The 16,633-nt window shown below is 49.0% G+C and overlaps 1 protein-coding gene across 2 annotated transcripts in view; it reads right to left on the reverse strand.

Annotated features, from left to right (window-relative positions):
• Positions 1–2,441: 2,441 nt before the first annotated feature.
• Positions 2,442–16,633, reverse strand: part of LRRC40 (leucine rich repeat containing 40) — a 75,886-nt gene continuing 61,694 nt past the window's right edge. For both annotated transcript variants that reach the window (XM_088466542.1, XM_088466541.1), the window contains exons 12-15: positions 13,587–13,697; positions 12,420–12,497; positions 11,065–11,250; positions 2,442–3,144 (exon numbers count right to left, since the gene is read on the reverse strand). In XM_088466542.1, the coding sequence (XP_088322668.1) occupies positions 3,039–3,144; positions 11,065–11,250; positions 12,420–12,497; positions 13,587–13,697 (481 nt within the window). In that variant the 3' untranslated portion in view covers positions 2,442–3,038. The remainder of the gene's footprint in view (positions 3,145–11,064; positions 11,251–12,419; positions 12,498–13,586; positions 13,698–16,633) is intronic.

Here is a 16,633-nt window from a genome sequence, read left to right on the forward strand (position 1 = left end):
CACCCATGGTGGAGGAGTCGCCATAGAGGCCTGAAAAGGTACCACAGGCTGCTGCGGCACAGGGCAAGCCTGTATATACATAGGCAACCCCGCATAGGGACCTACTGATTGAGACCCAGGAGGACTCCGCAATAACTGCGGGACACCCGGGGAATGGGGGATGGTCGGCTGGGGCACCGCCCTAGTAGGGAGAGCAGTCGGGACCGACAGACGGTCCGCAATAGACACCAGCACTTGAGAAAACATCGCCCACGGTGGTTCCTGCGCCAGAGAAGGTCTGGATGGGCCAGGAGCCACCTGGCATCGACTACACAGGCCATCCTGTGACAAATCCTCCCTATCTACTCCTGCAGAACAGCGTCCGCAGGAGGCCAACACCGGAGCCACTGAGCGCTCAACCTCCTCGTCTGACATGACAGAATATATTATATATCTGGCACCAGGGTAGAAGTAAAACGCACTCACCGGTGTGCTGAACAACAGCCCACAATATGGCACTGAGTAGCACACAACTGTATGTGACGGACCTCACAAATACGTGATCTATATAAGTGAGGTCAGTAGAAACGCCCCTCCCCCACACACCTGTAGGGCTTGTAGGAGAAGTAAAGGGATAGGTATAAGCTGACAGTAAGTAGAAAATAAGCACAGACGGCAGCACTAGCAATAGTCACATACCATGCAGGAAGATATACTCACTGCACCTTTACACTACAATCAACCTGCCCAGATTCAGTGTCTGGGAGGGCTATAGTGCTGTGTACGCTGTCCTTAATCAGGGGAGAGGTACACAGGGGGACCGGTCCGCGTGCTCCCTGAGATCTGCGCTGCCACTGGGAAAATGGGCGCTGGAGACCTCAGAGGAGGAGTGGCCGTGTAACTGCAGCTCAGCGACGCCAGACTGCGTGCTGAAAGGCGCGCTGAGCTGAGGGGAGGAGCCGCTGACAGGGAAGGCTTCCTCCCCTGGCTGGCCATAACCCCAGGGATGCTGGCTTCCCGCTTGCCCCTTTATCCCTGGTGGTCTAGTGGTCCCACGGGTTATGGGGGGGGCCCGCCGCCACTGCCAGCAGCCTCCGGTCTGTCCCCAGGACCGGAGGCTAAAGGACTGCATTTAAGGCATTCCGCGCGCCGCCGGTAGCCAGCGACGCGCGGCTTACCTGAATCCCCGGCGACTCCGGCAGCAGTCCTGGGAGGTAGGCAGAGTCCGGCTAGTACGGACTCTGCCCTCCCGCCGCGATCCCCAGATCAGTACTGGCGTCGCGGCGCCAGTCGGGGATCAGAGCGGCAGCGTGGGCGTCTGTACAGACAGCCCTTCGCTGCCATCTGTAGTAAAAAGATTAAAATAAATAAAATCTAACTTAAAATAAAAAGCTTCTGGGGGCTGCTCCTGCAGCCCCCCTGCGCGGTGACCGACTCCGGCCGGGCACCAGCTTACACTGAGGTGCCTGTGGCTCGGGGGCGGGGTATAGAGGAGGACCCAAGTGCATCCTGTGAGCTAAAAGCTTAACTGTGTGGTGCCCATGGATCCTGTTCCAGCTATAACCCCAAGGTCAACCCTGTGGTCCCCCTATGGACCCTGAAGTAGAAAAAATAAAAAAATCATCTTTAGTTTATCATTTAGAGAACAGTTTAAAGTTAAAATTTAGGTGAAAAAAAAATAACCCCAGAATTCTTTAGCACCCATAATAATCCCAAAAATTGTTGAAGGAGTCAATTGAACAACAAACTGAGGGCCTGATTCAGAGCCGGACGCTATTTGCGGACAGTCGATCTGAAAAAGGGGCCGGATATTTAAATTAAGCGTTCGCTCTTTGCGGTCTGTTGACGCCTCTATGTCTGAACGAGCGAACGAAACATGCGCTCGGTATTTTGTAAAGACGCCCCCTGGCTGCTCGCATAAATACGTCATCTCCGCTATTTATTTGATGAATCGAGTACATCGAAAGGCGTATGAACTGCTCGCTATTCTTGTGGTAGCATTTTCCTACCGCAAATCATGCGAGCAGTTCAGGCTAAAAGACAACCAAGTGACGTGGCCGATGACGCTGCTTTGTTAATTATGCACACCCTTAAAACGCCCGTTTTGACCGTTTGGCACGCCTGCGTTCGGATTTCCACTCCCCGTTTTCAAGCACCTTCCCCTGTTACCACCCACAAACGCCTCATCCTGTCACTCAAATTAGCAGGCATTCACTATTTTGCGAGCACACGATTTCCGACCGCACTGACTGGTTGGCGCATGCGCATTACAACCCATACGCATGCGCAGATGTGCGAACATCGCTCGGAGCGAACGAGCGGCCGCTTACGAGCGGATCTGAATCAGGCCCTGAGACATGTTTGAGGTCTTATGGAACACTATTACATAAAGTGATGGTAACCAAGGTTACAAATACCTTTCTAGTAACACAATAAATACAAAGATATTTTTAATGACCTGCTACTGATACAAGAGATCAAGACATGCACACAAAATATTAGAATTTGTTAATTTTAAGTAACATTTTGCCAGGGAAATTATAGATTTTTGGGAATGCAGCTTTATTGATCGTTTGATTTTCAGTCGGATGCCAGCGAAACAGAAATGTCAGTTTACAAAAAGTGGGCTGATCCCAGTAGTGTGGATCAATAGTGTTTGGCAATGGCACCATAATAACATACAAAATGCACAAGTGACATGGAAGTAACAATGAAGGCCACCACGCCATTTAAACATCACACATAAGTTACCCATGCACTGCGATATCATAACCACGTGCGCGTGTGGGCTGAAAACGAGAAGAATGTGCTATAAAGTTCCCCTCAGGGGGGGGGTAATTAATGGGCACGGAGGAAAATGAAGCGGCAAGATGGCAGCATTTACGGGCTGCAATGGAGCCAGGAGTTATCCATCTCATTCAATTTGGCCGCCAACAGGTTTGGCCAAACTGAACGGTAATCCTCTTGCTGGAACGATCCTTGTGTGGCCAACTGTCCTTCCAGCAGTGCACACGGTATAAAACTGGAGTCGTCTTATGGCTCCCATTCCTTGCAGGGAATCAGGTGGGAATACGACTCCGCAGATACTCAAGAACTGCTACAGTACCTTTTGCCAAAATAGCCGCCCGCGGGTTTCGAAAAGGGTTTCCTTCCAAGTTCAGAGCTCTGCGGACAGGAAACATGACGTTATTTTACTCAGCGACCGGTTTATACATAATCTATTCACTTGCACTGTGGGCTCTCAATCAGGCATGAGCAAGCCACTAAGTTGCTGGACTTACATTTTGAAGGATTTAAGAAACATGTTACCATTATTTCCTGATAGGCGGTTGATTGTACACAGTGCAGTACACTAAGGAAGCCATAGCATGATAACAATACATGATCATCTAAAAAGGATGGAAACGCAAGTATTTGTTTTTGCAGTCGAGCAGCGACAACAATGTGATCTGTAGGATGGGGTGTCCAGTGACATGGAATTGGCAGCTACATTCTGTGTGGGAGCATGTTAGCCAGTATCATAGACACAGGAGCATTCTAGCTATGAAAAGGAACAAAAATAGATATAGAGCGCCCGCTCTGAATCAGGGAGGTTTTTTTTTTTTTTTTTTTTGTGCGTCCTCCTGGATGCTCACATAGCTGTGGGTTACCACCCACAGCTTATGCGAGCGTCCATGATGATGGTCGCGATGGTCAAGACCATCGCGACCATCGGGCTTGCGCTGAGACCCTTGCGGTCTAGTGATGTCAGTGGGGCCGGACCCAGACGGTAGGCGTTCCCATGGGAACGCCTCCGTCTGGCAGTCACGCCCCCGGCATGCCCACCAAAGGGGGCGTGCTGTCACTCAACATCGACAGCACGCCCCCTTTGCTGCGAGACCCCGAGCGACGGCTTCCCCGTCGCTCGCGGGGTCTCGCGCATGCGCACGACGGAGCTCCCTCCGTCGTGCGCATGCGCACTTGGGCACCATCGACTCACTTGCGAGCGTACAGCGCTCGCGAACGGGTCTGAATGAGACCCAGAAATCATACGGATGTCTACCTGATGCTGTACAAACCTACAGGATTACAGGACACAGGGTCCCTTATGCATACAAGAAACAACAAGAGATATGGTAAGAACTTACCTTTGTTATCTCTGTTTCTACGAAGTCCATAGGGTCCACAGGGTGACCTTGGGGTATAGCTGGATCCTGGATCCTCGGGCACCACGGAGTTAAAGCTTTCAGCTGCTCCCAGGATGCACTTGGGTTCAACCTCCCCTATACCCCGCCCCCGAGCCACAGGCACCTCAGTTGGTAAGCAGCCCAGGCCGGAGGAGGAGACGAAACAGAGAGAAGGAAGATTGGAGCACACAAGAACCATACTCACAGAAATGGGTGACGGAAAACCGGTGACCAGTCACAGAGCCCATATGAAGCCAGGTGCGTCAGGGCAGGTGCCCTGTGGACCCTATGGACTTCGTAGAAACAGAGATAACAAAGGTAAGTTCTTACCATATCTCTTGTTTTCTACTTCAGGGTCCATAGGGGTCCACAGGGTGACCTTGGGGACGTCCCAAAGCAGTCCAACTAAGGGCGGGGACGCTCCTGTGCTGATAGGAGAATCCGGCGCCCAAAGGATGCATCCTGAGAGGCAAAGGTGTCAAACGCATAGAACCTCAAAAAGGTCTGAATGGAAGACCAGGTGGCCACCTTACACAGCTGAACAGCAGAGGCGCCACGGCTAGCAGCCCACGAAGGGCCCACAGACCTTGTGGAATGAGCCTTAACAGAGGCTGGAACAGGTAAACTCTCCTGCATATAAGCCTCAATAATAACAGAATGAAGCCAATGGGCTAGAGTCTGTTTGTTGCAGGCCAACCCCTCTTGTGAAAACCAAAGAGGATAAACAAAGAATCCGACTTCCTCACAGAACTAGTCTGGTCCACATAAACCTGGAGTGCATGGACAACGTCTAAGGAAGCCTCCCCAGCCGAAAGATCAGGCGACTGAAAGGCTGGTACAACAATTTCCTGATTAATGTGGAACCTGGAAACCACCTTAGGCAGGAACTCTGTCCTGATGAAAAATCAGAAAAGGAGGACGACAAGAAAGCGCCCCCAAATCTGAAACCCTCCTGGCAGAAGCAATTGCCAAGAGGAAAACAGTTTTAAAAGTTAACCACTTGAGCTCCACTGACTCCAAGGGCTCAAAAGGCGGACCCTGTAAGGCCCGAAGAACCACCGCCAAATCCCACGGGGCCACAGGTGGCACAAAGGGAGGCTGGATTCTCAAAACTCCCTGGAAAAAGGTGTGTACGTCCGGCATAGCAGCGATCCTGCGCTGGAACCACACCGACAGAGCAGACACGTGCACCTTCAGCGAAGAAAGACGTAATCCTAAGTCCAAACCCGACTGAAGGAAAGCCAGAATACGCGAAACCCGGAACACCTGGGGATCATAGTTTCTGGCCTCGCACCACTGAAAGTAAGTGTGCCACACTCTGTGATAGATCCTCACGGAAGCAGGCTTGCGCGCCCTCAGCATGGTGGTAATAACGGAGCTAGAAAAGCCCCGAGACCTCAGGACGGCTGTCTCAAGAGCCATGCCGTCAAAGATAGTCGACCCAGATCCGGGTGAAGACAGGGCCCCCTGAGACAACAGGTCCCGCCGTTGAGGTAGGACGTACGGAGTGTCGATGGACAGGCTCCGCAGATCGGAGTACCACGGCCTTCTGGGCCACGCTGGTGCCACCAGGATCAGTGTGCCTCCGTCCTGTTTGAACTTGCGCAGGACCCGAGGCAGCAGAGATATCGGAGGGAACAAGTAAGCCAGTTGAAACAGCCATTTCACCGACAGCGCGTCTATCAGACTTGCGCCTGCGTCCCTTGTCCTTGACCCATACTCAGGCAGCTTGTGATTGTGACGGGACGCCATCAGGTCCAGCTCTGGCAGCCCCCACTTGTCCACGAGTAGTTGGAATACCTCTGGATGAAGCGACCATTCCCCGGGATGCACGTCATAACGGCTGAGGAAGTCTGCCTCCCAATTGAGGACTCCTGGGATGAAAACTGCCGAGAGAGCTGGAAGATAGCGCTCCGCCCAAGCCAGGACACGGGACACCTCCGACATCACAGCTCGACTGCGAGTCCCTCCCTGGTGATTGATGTACGCCACCGTGGTGGCGTTGTCTGACTGCACCTGAACGGCCCTTCCGTGAAGAGCGGTGCTGGACAACTGCAGGGCTCTGTATACTGCCCGCAGTTCCAGGATGTTGATGGGAAGAAGCGCTTCCTCCGCCGACCAACGACCCTGAAGTGACAAGGAGCCTGTCACCGCCCCCCAACCCCGGAGACTGGCATCTGTCGTGAGCAGAACCCATTCCGGGATCCAAAAGGGGCGCCCCTCTAGGAGATGAACTGTCTGCAGTCACCAGGCTAGGGACAGACGCACCTCCGAGGACAACACCAGCATCTGAGAGCGGATCCTGTGTGGCAATCCGTTCCATTCCGAAAGAATCAGCCCCTGCAGGGGCCTGGAATGGAACTGGGCAACCTCCACCATGTCGATTGCCGACACCATGGACCCCAAAACTCTCATCGCTGAGTGCACCGACACTCTGCCACTGCTCAGACAACTGTGAATCCGCAGCTGTAAGGAGGAGACCTTCTCTGGAGTCAGAAAAATCCGTTGCTGATGAGAGTCCAGCAGGGCCCCCAAATGAACCATCCGTTGTGATGGGATGAGGGAGGACTTCTTCCAGTTGATCAACCAGCCGTGCGCCTGTAGACAAGCGACCGTCAGGTGGAGATGCTGGATCAGTACCTCAGGGGAGCTTGCCAGCAAGAGGAGGTCGTCTAGATACGGTAGCAACCGTATTCCCTGGCTCCGAAGATGAGCCGCCATGACCGCCATCACCTTGGTAAATACCCTTGGTGCCGTGGAGAGACCAAAGGGTAGAGCCCTGAATTGGTAGTGGTTGTAGAGAATAGCAAACCGCAGAAACCGTTGGTGCGATGTTGCTATAGGCACATGGAGGTAGGCGTCCTGGATATCCAGGGAGACCATATAGTCCCCTGGTTCCATCGCCAGAATGATGGAACGCAAAAGTTTCCATCCTGAATTTGGGAACCCTGAGAAACCTGTTCAGGGACTTCAAATTTAGGATGGGGCGATGAGAGCCATTGGGTTTCTGCACCAGAAACAGCGTAGAGTAATACCCCATCCCACGTTGAGACTGTGGTACGGGTATAATGACCCCCGCCGTCAGCAAGGCCTCTATGGCTTCCTGAACCTGCAAGGCCTTGGTTTTGTCCTGAGAAGGACTTGTGCAAAAAAACTGGGCAGGCGGCCTGTGCCGAAAAGACAGGGCATACCCCTGGGAGACCACTTCTCGCACCCAGGCATCCGTGGTGGTATTCTGCCAGCACTGGGCAAATTGAAGAAGTCGGCCTCCCACTCTGGGGTCCCCCAGAGGGAGGCCCGTCCCATCACGCAGAAGGCTTATCTTCTTGCTTGGAAGAAGGGCGCCTAGCACTCCAGGCTTGCTTCTTTGGCTTTGAGGCGGTCTTGGGTGCGGACAGCCTCGGGAAGGACTGACCCTTTGCCTTGCCCTGAACCCGAAAGGAACGAAAGGCCGAGCTCCGGACCTTAGCAGGTGTAGTAGCTGAAGGGAGGAAGGCTGACTTGGATTTTGCCAGGGTATCTACTATTTTGTCCAGGTCCGGACCAAATAGTAATTCTCAATTAAAAGGTAAGGCCTCCAAGCCTTTCTTTGAATCCGCGTCTGCTCTCCAAGACCGCAACCACAAGGATCTACGAGCAGACACTGCTGCCGCCGAAACCCTAGAGGTCAACAGGCTAGCATCCAACGATGCTTCTCCAATGTAGGAGGCGGCATCTCTCATCTGTCCTAACAACGCCCTCTGGACGTCCGGAGCTTCATCCGTAAACGTGTTCTCCAAGGCGTTGGCCCACCCCTCAATGGCCTTGGCCACCCAGGAGATGGCCATGGACGGCCGGGCTACAGCCCCTGAGAGAGAATAAATAGACTTTAGACAAGTCTCCACCTTCCTGTCCGTAGGATCCTTCAGCGAGGATATAGACGGCAATGGCAAAGTAGCACTCCTGATGAGGCGTGTTACATGGGAATCGACTGCAGGCGGAGTTTCCCATTTCTTACAATGCGCTTCCGGGAATGGATAATTGGACGCCAAGCGTTTCTGTGGCAGGAAACGCTTACTGGGTGTCTGCCAGGCCACCGCCATGTGATCAGTCAACTGATCAGACAAGGGGAACGCTGCAGAAGTAACCTTAGCTTTTTTAAAACTAGGATACCTCGACTTGGGAGCGGGTGCCTCATCCTCAATCAGAAGAATGGCCCGCACCGCCTTAACCAGAGCCCGCACATTGATGGAAGACCTAGTGTCTACCTCCTGGACTGAGGCATCTGAGGCTGAGTCATCCTGCACCTCACCATCATCCGAGGACCCCTCAGAATCCGAAAGATGCGCAGCCTGCGCCATGACTGAGCGTTTATACGCCCTGGAGGGCACGTCACTGCGCAACATCGACTGAAAAGCCGAAGATGCTGCCGCCAAATCTTGGACAGTGTGGGAAAGCGCATCCACCCAGGGTGGAGGAGCTGCCACAGGAGCCTGAAACGGCACCACAGCCTGCTGCGCCACAGGGGTGGACTGAATATACATTGGCAACCCCGCATAGGGACCAACAGGCTGAGACTCCGGGGGAGTCTGCAATAATTGTGGGACACCCGGGGAATGGGGGATGGCAGGCAGGGGCAACGCCCTAGTAGGGGCGGCAGTCGGGACCGACAGACGGTCCGCGATGGACACCAGCACCTGGGAATACATCGCCCATGGTGGCTCCTGCGACATGGGAGGTTTAGACATACCAGGGAGTGCCTGGCACCGTCCGCACAGGCCGTCCTGTGACAAATCCTCCCTATCCACTCCTGCAGAACAGCGCCTGCAGGAGAACAATACCGGAGCCCCGGAGTGCTCAATCTCCTCCTCAGACATGACTTAGGAAGAAAACGTGCGCACTCACCAGTGTGCTGAACAACAGCCCACAATATGGTACTGTGTAGCACACAACTGTATGTGACGGACCTCACAAATACGTGATTTATATAGGCAAGGTCTGTAGAAACACCCTTCCCCCGCACACCTGTAGGGCTTGTAGGAGAAGGAAAGGGATAGGTATAGGCTGACAGTAAGTAGAAAAAAGACACAGACAGGCAGCACTAGCAAAAGTCACATACCATGCAGGAAGATATAGTCACTGCACCTTTCCACTACAATCAACCTCCCAGATTCAGTGTCTGGGAGGGCTATAGTGCTGTGTACACTGTCCTTGTCGGGGGAGACGTACACAGGGGGACCGGTCCGCGTGCTCCCTGAGAGAATCTGCGCTGCCACTGGAGAAAATGGCCGTTGGAGACCTCAGAGGAGGAGTGGCCGAGTAACTGCAGCTCAGCGACGCCAGACTCCGTGCTGAAAGGCGCGCTGAGCTGAGGGGAGGAGCCGCTAGACAGGGAAGGCTTCCTCCCCTGGCTAGCATATTTAACCCCCGGGTTGCCGGCATCCCGCTTGCCGCATAATTTACCCTGGTGGTCTAGTGGTCTGGCGGGGTATGCCTCCGCTGGAGGGGGGGCCCGCCGCCACCGCTAGCGCCCCCGGTCTGTCCCCTAGAACCGGGGGCATGGGACTGCATTTACAAGGAACCTTAATCTCCCTGGCGTCTTCCGGCAGCAGTCCCGGGGGAAGCCAGAGTCCAGCTAGTACAGACTCTGGCTTCCCCCGCTGCGATCCCCAGTTCAGTGCTGGCGTCGCGGCGCCAGCAGGGAGAAGGGAGCGGCAGCGTGGGCGTCTGTACAGACAGCCCATCGCTGCCGCTCTGGAGAAAAAAACTATAGTAAAAAAATTAAACTAAGTTAAAATAAAAAGCTTTAGGGGGCTGCTCCTGCAGCCCCGCCCCCCGCAGGGTGACCCGACTCCGGCCGGGCACCATCTTAAACTGAGGTGCCTGTGGCTCGGGGGCGGGGTATAGGGGAGGTTGGACCCAAGTGCATCCTGGGAGCAGCTGAAAGCTTTAACTCCGTGGTGCCCGAGGATCCAGCTATACCCCAAGGTCACCCTGTGGACCCCTATGGACCCTGAAGTAGAAAAAGTGTTAATGAATAGATGTGTAAAGGATTAAAAAGAGGAGGAAGAGAAGGCTCGAACCTTGTACAGTTAGGGCCCACACAGAGTTGAACTGCATGTACAACTCCATCGGCACGAGCTTGCTATAACATTGCCTAGGTGTGGACGCCCCCTTGTCGCCCTGCAACTCTACATGGGCTGCTATCTATAGGGTGCAGAAAGTAGGGTTATCTACAGAACAAGCGCGTTCACAGAGAACAGTACACTCTTAAAAGAAAGATATCATACAATTGCGTGACGTATTACAGTCCACGGTGACGCGACTGTGAAATGGTAAGAGGGGGGTCATTCCATGTCACGGGAACCAATGTCGATTACCTCTGCGCACATTTAGTACTACAAGGGAGGGGCTCAAATCCAAATTCAGAACTTTTTATCTCAGGAAGGTTTTTATTTATTAGAATTTGAAATGTCAACAATCTGAAAATTTTGACATTTAACAGTATACAAAAGCGAATATTCTCAGGTCAGAACAGGTGCACTTTGTGGAAGGTTTTAAATGTGCCGATAACGCTAACATTAAAAGCCCACTCTACAGCCGGAGTGTATTTTAGTGGAAACTGGTACAATGACTGATTGAGAGTTTCAGCATTTGCTGTAAGACGGGGGTATTTAACATGCGGCCCTCCAGCTGCTGTGGAACTACACATCCCAGCATGCCCTGTCACAGGTTTACTAATAGGGCATGTCAAAACTGTGGCAAGGCATGCTGGGATGTTTAGTTCCACAGCAGCAGGAGAGCCGCATGTGGAATACCTCTGCTGTAAGACATTATTCCCAGCCCATTAATGATGTTCAGATTCTCCATTTGTCTTTGTTTCTTAAGGTCACAAAACTTCTGCATCTGTGGATAACTAACTTTATCTCCTGTCCCGTACCTCAGACTTTCACAGTTCCCCAGGGCAGGAGGAACTTGCAGGAGGTCGTTATTCTGGAGATCCAGGGTAGAGAGTTTGGTTAGTTTTATTAGCTGGAGAGGATCTAGGCAGCCGATCTGATTGCTGCTGATAAGAATGGTGTCCAAAGTGGGGATGCGGTAGAGAACGTCAGGGAATGTTTTAAACCTGGTAATATAAATGCAAAAGTCAAAAGCTTTATTTCATATAACTATTCCAGGTAATCTAAAACACAAGACACTCTGCAAAATGTTACAGCAAGGACGAGATCTTTGTGAATACAAGCACAGTGGACTAAGTTTATATTCTTTAGTGCTCACTACAATAAATACCGATGTCACCGCAAAGTACTTAGGGGCACAATGTAGTGCTTTATATGAACCGATAGTACAGGTAGAGGCCTGTGTTACAGAATGTGTTCTGTGTCGGCTCTCTAAAGACTGCTGTAAAGTAACACCTAAGACATGAGGACAGGAGAATCGGTTCTAGAAAAAGCAGTATTCTAGGAAATCAAATTAGTTTCAGCGTGATGTACTGGCGATGTATAGAGCACAACTCCCGTACATACGGTATACACACCTTTATGGGACTGCTAGGTACAATGCGTGATGTATAGAACACACTAATCACATACATACGATATGCACACCCTTATGGGGCTGTTAGGTAAAATGCGTGATGTACCGTTGATGAATAGTGCGCACAAATCCCATACATACTGTATGTACAGCCTTATGGGGCTGCTAGGTAAAACGCGTCATGTACCGGCAATGTATAGTGCACACAAATCCCATAAATACGATATGCACAGCCTTATGGGGCTGCTAGGTAAAACGCGTCATGTACCGGCAATGTATAGTGCACACAAATCCCATAAATACGATATGCACAGCCTTATGGGGCTGCTAGGTAAAACGCGTGATGTACACATCCCATACATACGATAACATAACATTGTTCATTTTACTATGCACTTTTATGAAGCGGCTACGTCAAATGCGGAAAGTTGCAAGCATTCAACGACACTTTGTCAACCTCACAACTACTTGAGTTGCCCATATTATGTTCTACAAATAAATACAACTGTCTCCAAAGCTTGGCTTGTGTTCTATCTACAGGCAACACAAATAAACAGCTGTGTCTGCTCATACAAATACAAGAATGGAAAGCACAGAAGGAAGCCAGAAAAAAAACAACAATATAGTAAATAACGTCAAGAAGGCAGGTTCAAGCCAAGAGAGTAATTTGAAGGAGAGGAACACCTTTAAGAATATCTGCATCCAACATGCAAATCTGGTAATATATAGCACTAGTAACAAGCGCTAACTCTTACAGACCTGTTAAAAGAAAGGATTATGGTCTGCAGCCGAGTCAGCGCTTCCAGCTCATCAGGAAGGCCCACAAGCGCATTGTTCCTGCAATGTAAAACGTAAAGAATGCAAATTCCGCTGCTGCACAGAGCAAGGACTATACATGTTTATTTAAGATTCTTGTTCGAAAAGGTTTTCTTTTAAAAAAAATAAAAATAATAAATATAAGTTGTTACATGGTAAAGATAAGCTGGTGACTGGCAACTATTGATCATAAGGTGGCACTTTACACTGAAGTCTCTGGCTAAGTACTACAGGCAGCGTATCATTTCCCAGTATACTATAGGCTACCGGATACCTGTAGACGAAGAAGAAATTTTACGCTGAGCTCATAATCATGAACGCGTAGTCTATTAAATCATTAACTATGACGGAGGCACCGTGGAGGCATCATTTGTGGGCTTAGGGTTCCAAATTTACAGCTAAGGGAATAGTATTTCTGTGAACAGTGTCACATATTCAGGGTTGTGCGATATTTTATAGGTAGGAAACTTTCTCCTACGGAGAGCAGAGCGTGCTATAAATCAATATACGCAGACAGAATGCACTTCAATGATGATCAGAGTGTATTCCGTGTCTCAATGGACAACAGTACTGCTGGTCTGGCAACTTATTATACAGTGAATTAACTTGGTAACCCTAGTGGAATACTGTGAGTTTCTAGCACAGCACAGACGTTTACCAGTCTATCATTATTATTTATGTAACTTTCTGGCTACATCGTGTAACTTTGCAGTTTGTTCTCATGTTTTCCTGACTTTGTAGATGCTGAGACAACATTTAAATAAAAAGCAAAAAATAAAAAAATATGTAATAAAAATATGAACAGAAAGAAAACCCCAATGTCTAACCAATATGTACTGAATAAGAAAGACCCATTTAAGACCATGGAGATTTGTAGACTGTTAGCTCTCAATCCTTAAAGCTACACAGCTCGTCTACAGATCACATTTTGTGCTATGTGTTGTTGATGGTTGCTGTTGGAAATCGTCACCATTGTAATTAGGCTTCTTACTCTACTTCCCTGCTGCTATAATAAAATGAAGCAGATTGCTGGAACCAAGACGTGCCAAGGGTAAGGACATGGGACGGATTTGTCTACATTAGTGTGAAAGTTATGGATCAAGTACTTACCGCATGTCTAGGTGTGTTAATCTCAACAGCATGCACAGATTCAGGGAAATTGCTGGGATTTTATTGAAGCCGAGGTTGACATCACACACGGAATCTTTTAGTTCCACTATCCTGTAAATAAATCAAACATATTTGACGTTGGAATGATTTGTGAAATCCACCCCTGATGACAACATTCCTAGCTAATAGATCTAAGCTTTGTGGGCTGTCCGTTCAGCTCCGGACCCCCCTGATCAGCTCCTTCCCCACAGGGCCAGGGCCCGCCCGGTCAGCTCCCTCCTCAAAGGGTCATGGCCCGCCCGGTCAGCTCCCTCCCCAAAGGGTCATGGTCCATCCGGTCAGCTCCCTCCTCAAAGGGTCATGGCCCGCCCGGTCAGCTCCCTCCCCAAAGGACCATGGCCCATCCGGTCAGCTCCCTCCTCACAGGGTCATGGCCCAACCCGGACTGCTCCCTCCCCACAGGCCTAGCGCCTGCCCGGTCAGTTCCCTTCACACAGGGTCAAGGTCCACCCAGTCAGCTCCCCATATCATTGGTTGTTCTTTCAGTCCTGGCTATGTATTTATTAACGCGTGATGGGCTTTTCGCTCTTTCCACACTTTCAAAAATCCTACTGCAGCACCTAAACTAAATGATCCAATAAGCTAACGACCCCGTTACTCTATTACCTGTCCAAGTTAACCAGTTTTGGGGGAAGCTATTTAGCATCACAAGTTTTAAATGAAAATACTTTTAATTTAAGAAAAAAAAAAAAATAATAATAATTCCCCATAAACCTTAACATTATCAAAATGAAGAATGTCAGAACCATAAAGGAACTAAAAATGTTCGGGCTACGAGATGAAACACGCCAGCTGCGCACACCCCCCCCGGGATAAAGCGGTGGAACGCCACTCCAGTCATTTTCAGTAAGTGGGAAGGTTTTAAAATCCATGTCAAGGACTCTTAAAAAGGCAGATACTTGTCTCGGAAAGTGCTGTGAAATTATATCTCCCTTCCCCTGGCGCATGTAAAGCTATCAGAACATAATTTTTTGTTTTCTCCACGTTTTACAAATCCATGCAATGCAAGGTTGCTGCACCATTCCTTCCACAAGAGAAGGAAATGGATGTATTTAGAGAAAAGTCCTGACAATAGGAGAAAATAATAATAATATATCAGATTCATAAAATCAAGCAACTAGCAAAAAAAGGACATATTGTATTTGGGTATATTTTTAGAACATGTTGCCGGCTATATATAACTAGCTCCATTAACCTTTGTGACTTATATAAGATGTATCATGCAAACACCACTGACGGGTTATGTGGTTATAATGTACCCTTTATAAGAACCAAGACAGTGACCGTATGATCCACACTGACTAGTCTAATAGTCATTCCTGAGCAAAGCAAAGTAGAGGTGGTCAGTGTTTACGGGCGCTCACGCAGTCTGGTGCGGTTATCGTAGAACAGGATTTACCTCTTGGCCCTAATCAGCTAACTGAACAGCCACATTTAATGTCATGGTGCCACAGTAACATAGTTGTATATAAATCATAGCACACTTCTGTGTCTTCTTTTTCTTTTGCAACATAAGTGCCGTTAACAGGCGATAACATTTAGCACCGTGGGAAACCAGCTACACAGACTGAAACATTGTTACCTTGGATTTTTGTTGCAAACACAAGAAAAGAAAAGTACAAGTGCACAACTCCAACCTTACCAATTATATATAATACATTATGCAATAGAATTTTGCAATGCATAGAGGTTTTAGCATAATCATGGCCATGGTTATGGGCCTACCCACCGTGCCCAGGTAACCTCTGAGGGTAGGTCCCTAACCTACTGGGGATGAAATCCAGAGCACAGGACACCCCCAAACAGGCCCAGCTGAGCCACCCCAGGGCATCACTCTAATGAGAGAAGGTGAAGTGTAAGAAAGTGTAAGATAGATAAGAGCAGCTGCTGCTGCATATATAAGAAGGTGAAAAATACATACAGTCAGGTGCATAAATATTGGGACACTGAAAGAATTTTCATATTTTGGCCTCTATTCACCACCACAATGAGGGGTATTCAATATGAAACGTTAACTTCACGGTCGAAGTTAACGTTTCATATCGGAGTTTTTTCCTGCGTTAAAGTCTGGTGCGCGCTCCCGCTTATCCCCGTATTCAATATAAAATTAACGAAAACGGGAAACTCCGAATTTGCGTAAAATTACGAATTTTTCCTTAAAATAATTGTAAGACCCCCCTAAAGTTGTAAAAACATGGGGGAACACTATGGGTACCCCCGTTTTAGCCTTTAATTGAAAGTCAGGGATTTAAATAGCCGCAGCAGGTGTTTTTTTCCCGACATTGAAGAAGTGATGCAGAAGAACACTTAGGTTATTTTTTTCATTTTTTTAAGTGGTCCCATCAAATTTGGGGTACATGAAAATGGGTACTAGCATATTTTGATGTCCCTAAAGTAAGTTTTTAAAAATTCTGCATTTGTGCACCTGCCGCTATAATTCTATTCTTCAAAACACCTGCCGCATACATGCAGAATAGCCCTGAACCTATTTCCCTATTGCTTAACAATTTTTTCCCATTTTTTTTTTTTTGCACCCCAATTTTTTTATTAATTTTTTGGGGTGTCCCTATTTTTTTTTTTTTTTACTTTTTTTGACACAGTTCTTTTTTAAATGTCATTCTCAGGGGTGCAGGCTATTTTTTTTAAGCCTGCACCCCTAAACCCCAATTCTGCACTTTTTTTCGACACCTATTCAATGGTGAAAAGTTATCACCGTTTTTTATCAAAGACTTGTCAAAACTGCAATAAGTCTTTGAAATTGAATAGGGTGCAAAAGTCAAACCTGCGATAATGACGTCATAATTGCGATATTAACGCAAAAACGATGTTATCGCACCCATATTGAATACCCCTGAATGGCTTTGAAATGAAACAAACAAGATGTGCTTTAACTGCAGACTTTCAGATTTAATTTGAGGGCAATTCCATCCAAATCAGGTGAACGGTATAGGAATTACAACGGTTTCTATATGTGCCTCCCACTTTTT

This window comes from Taudactylus pleione, unplaced genomic scaffold (assembly GCF_031769625.1).
Source record: "Taudactylus pleione unplaced genomic scaffold, aTauple2 ptg003505l, whole genome shotgun sequence".
NCBI lineage: Eukaryota > Metazoa > Chordata > Amphibia > Anura > Myobatrachidae > Taudactylus > Taudactylus pleione.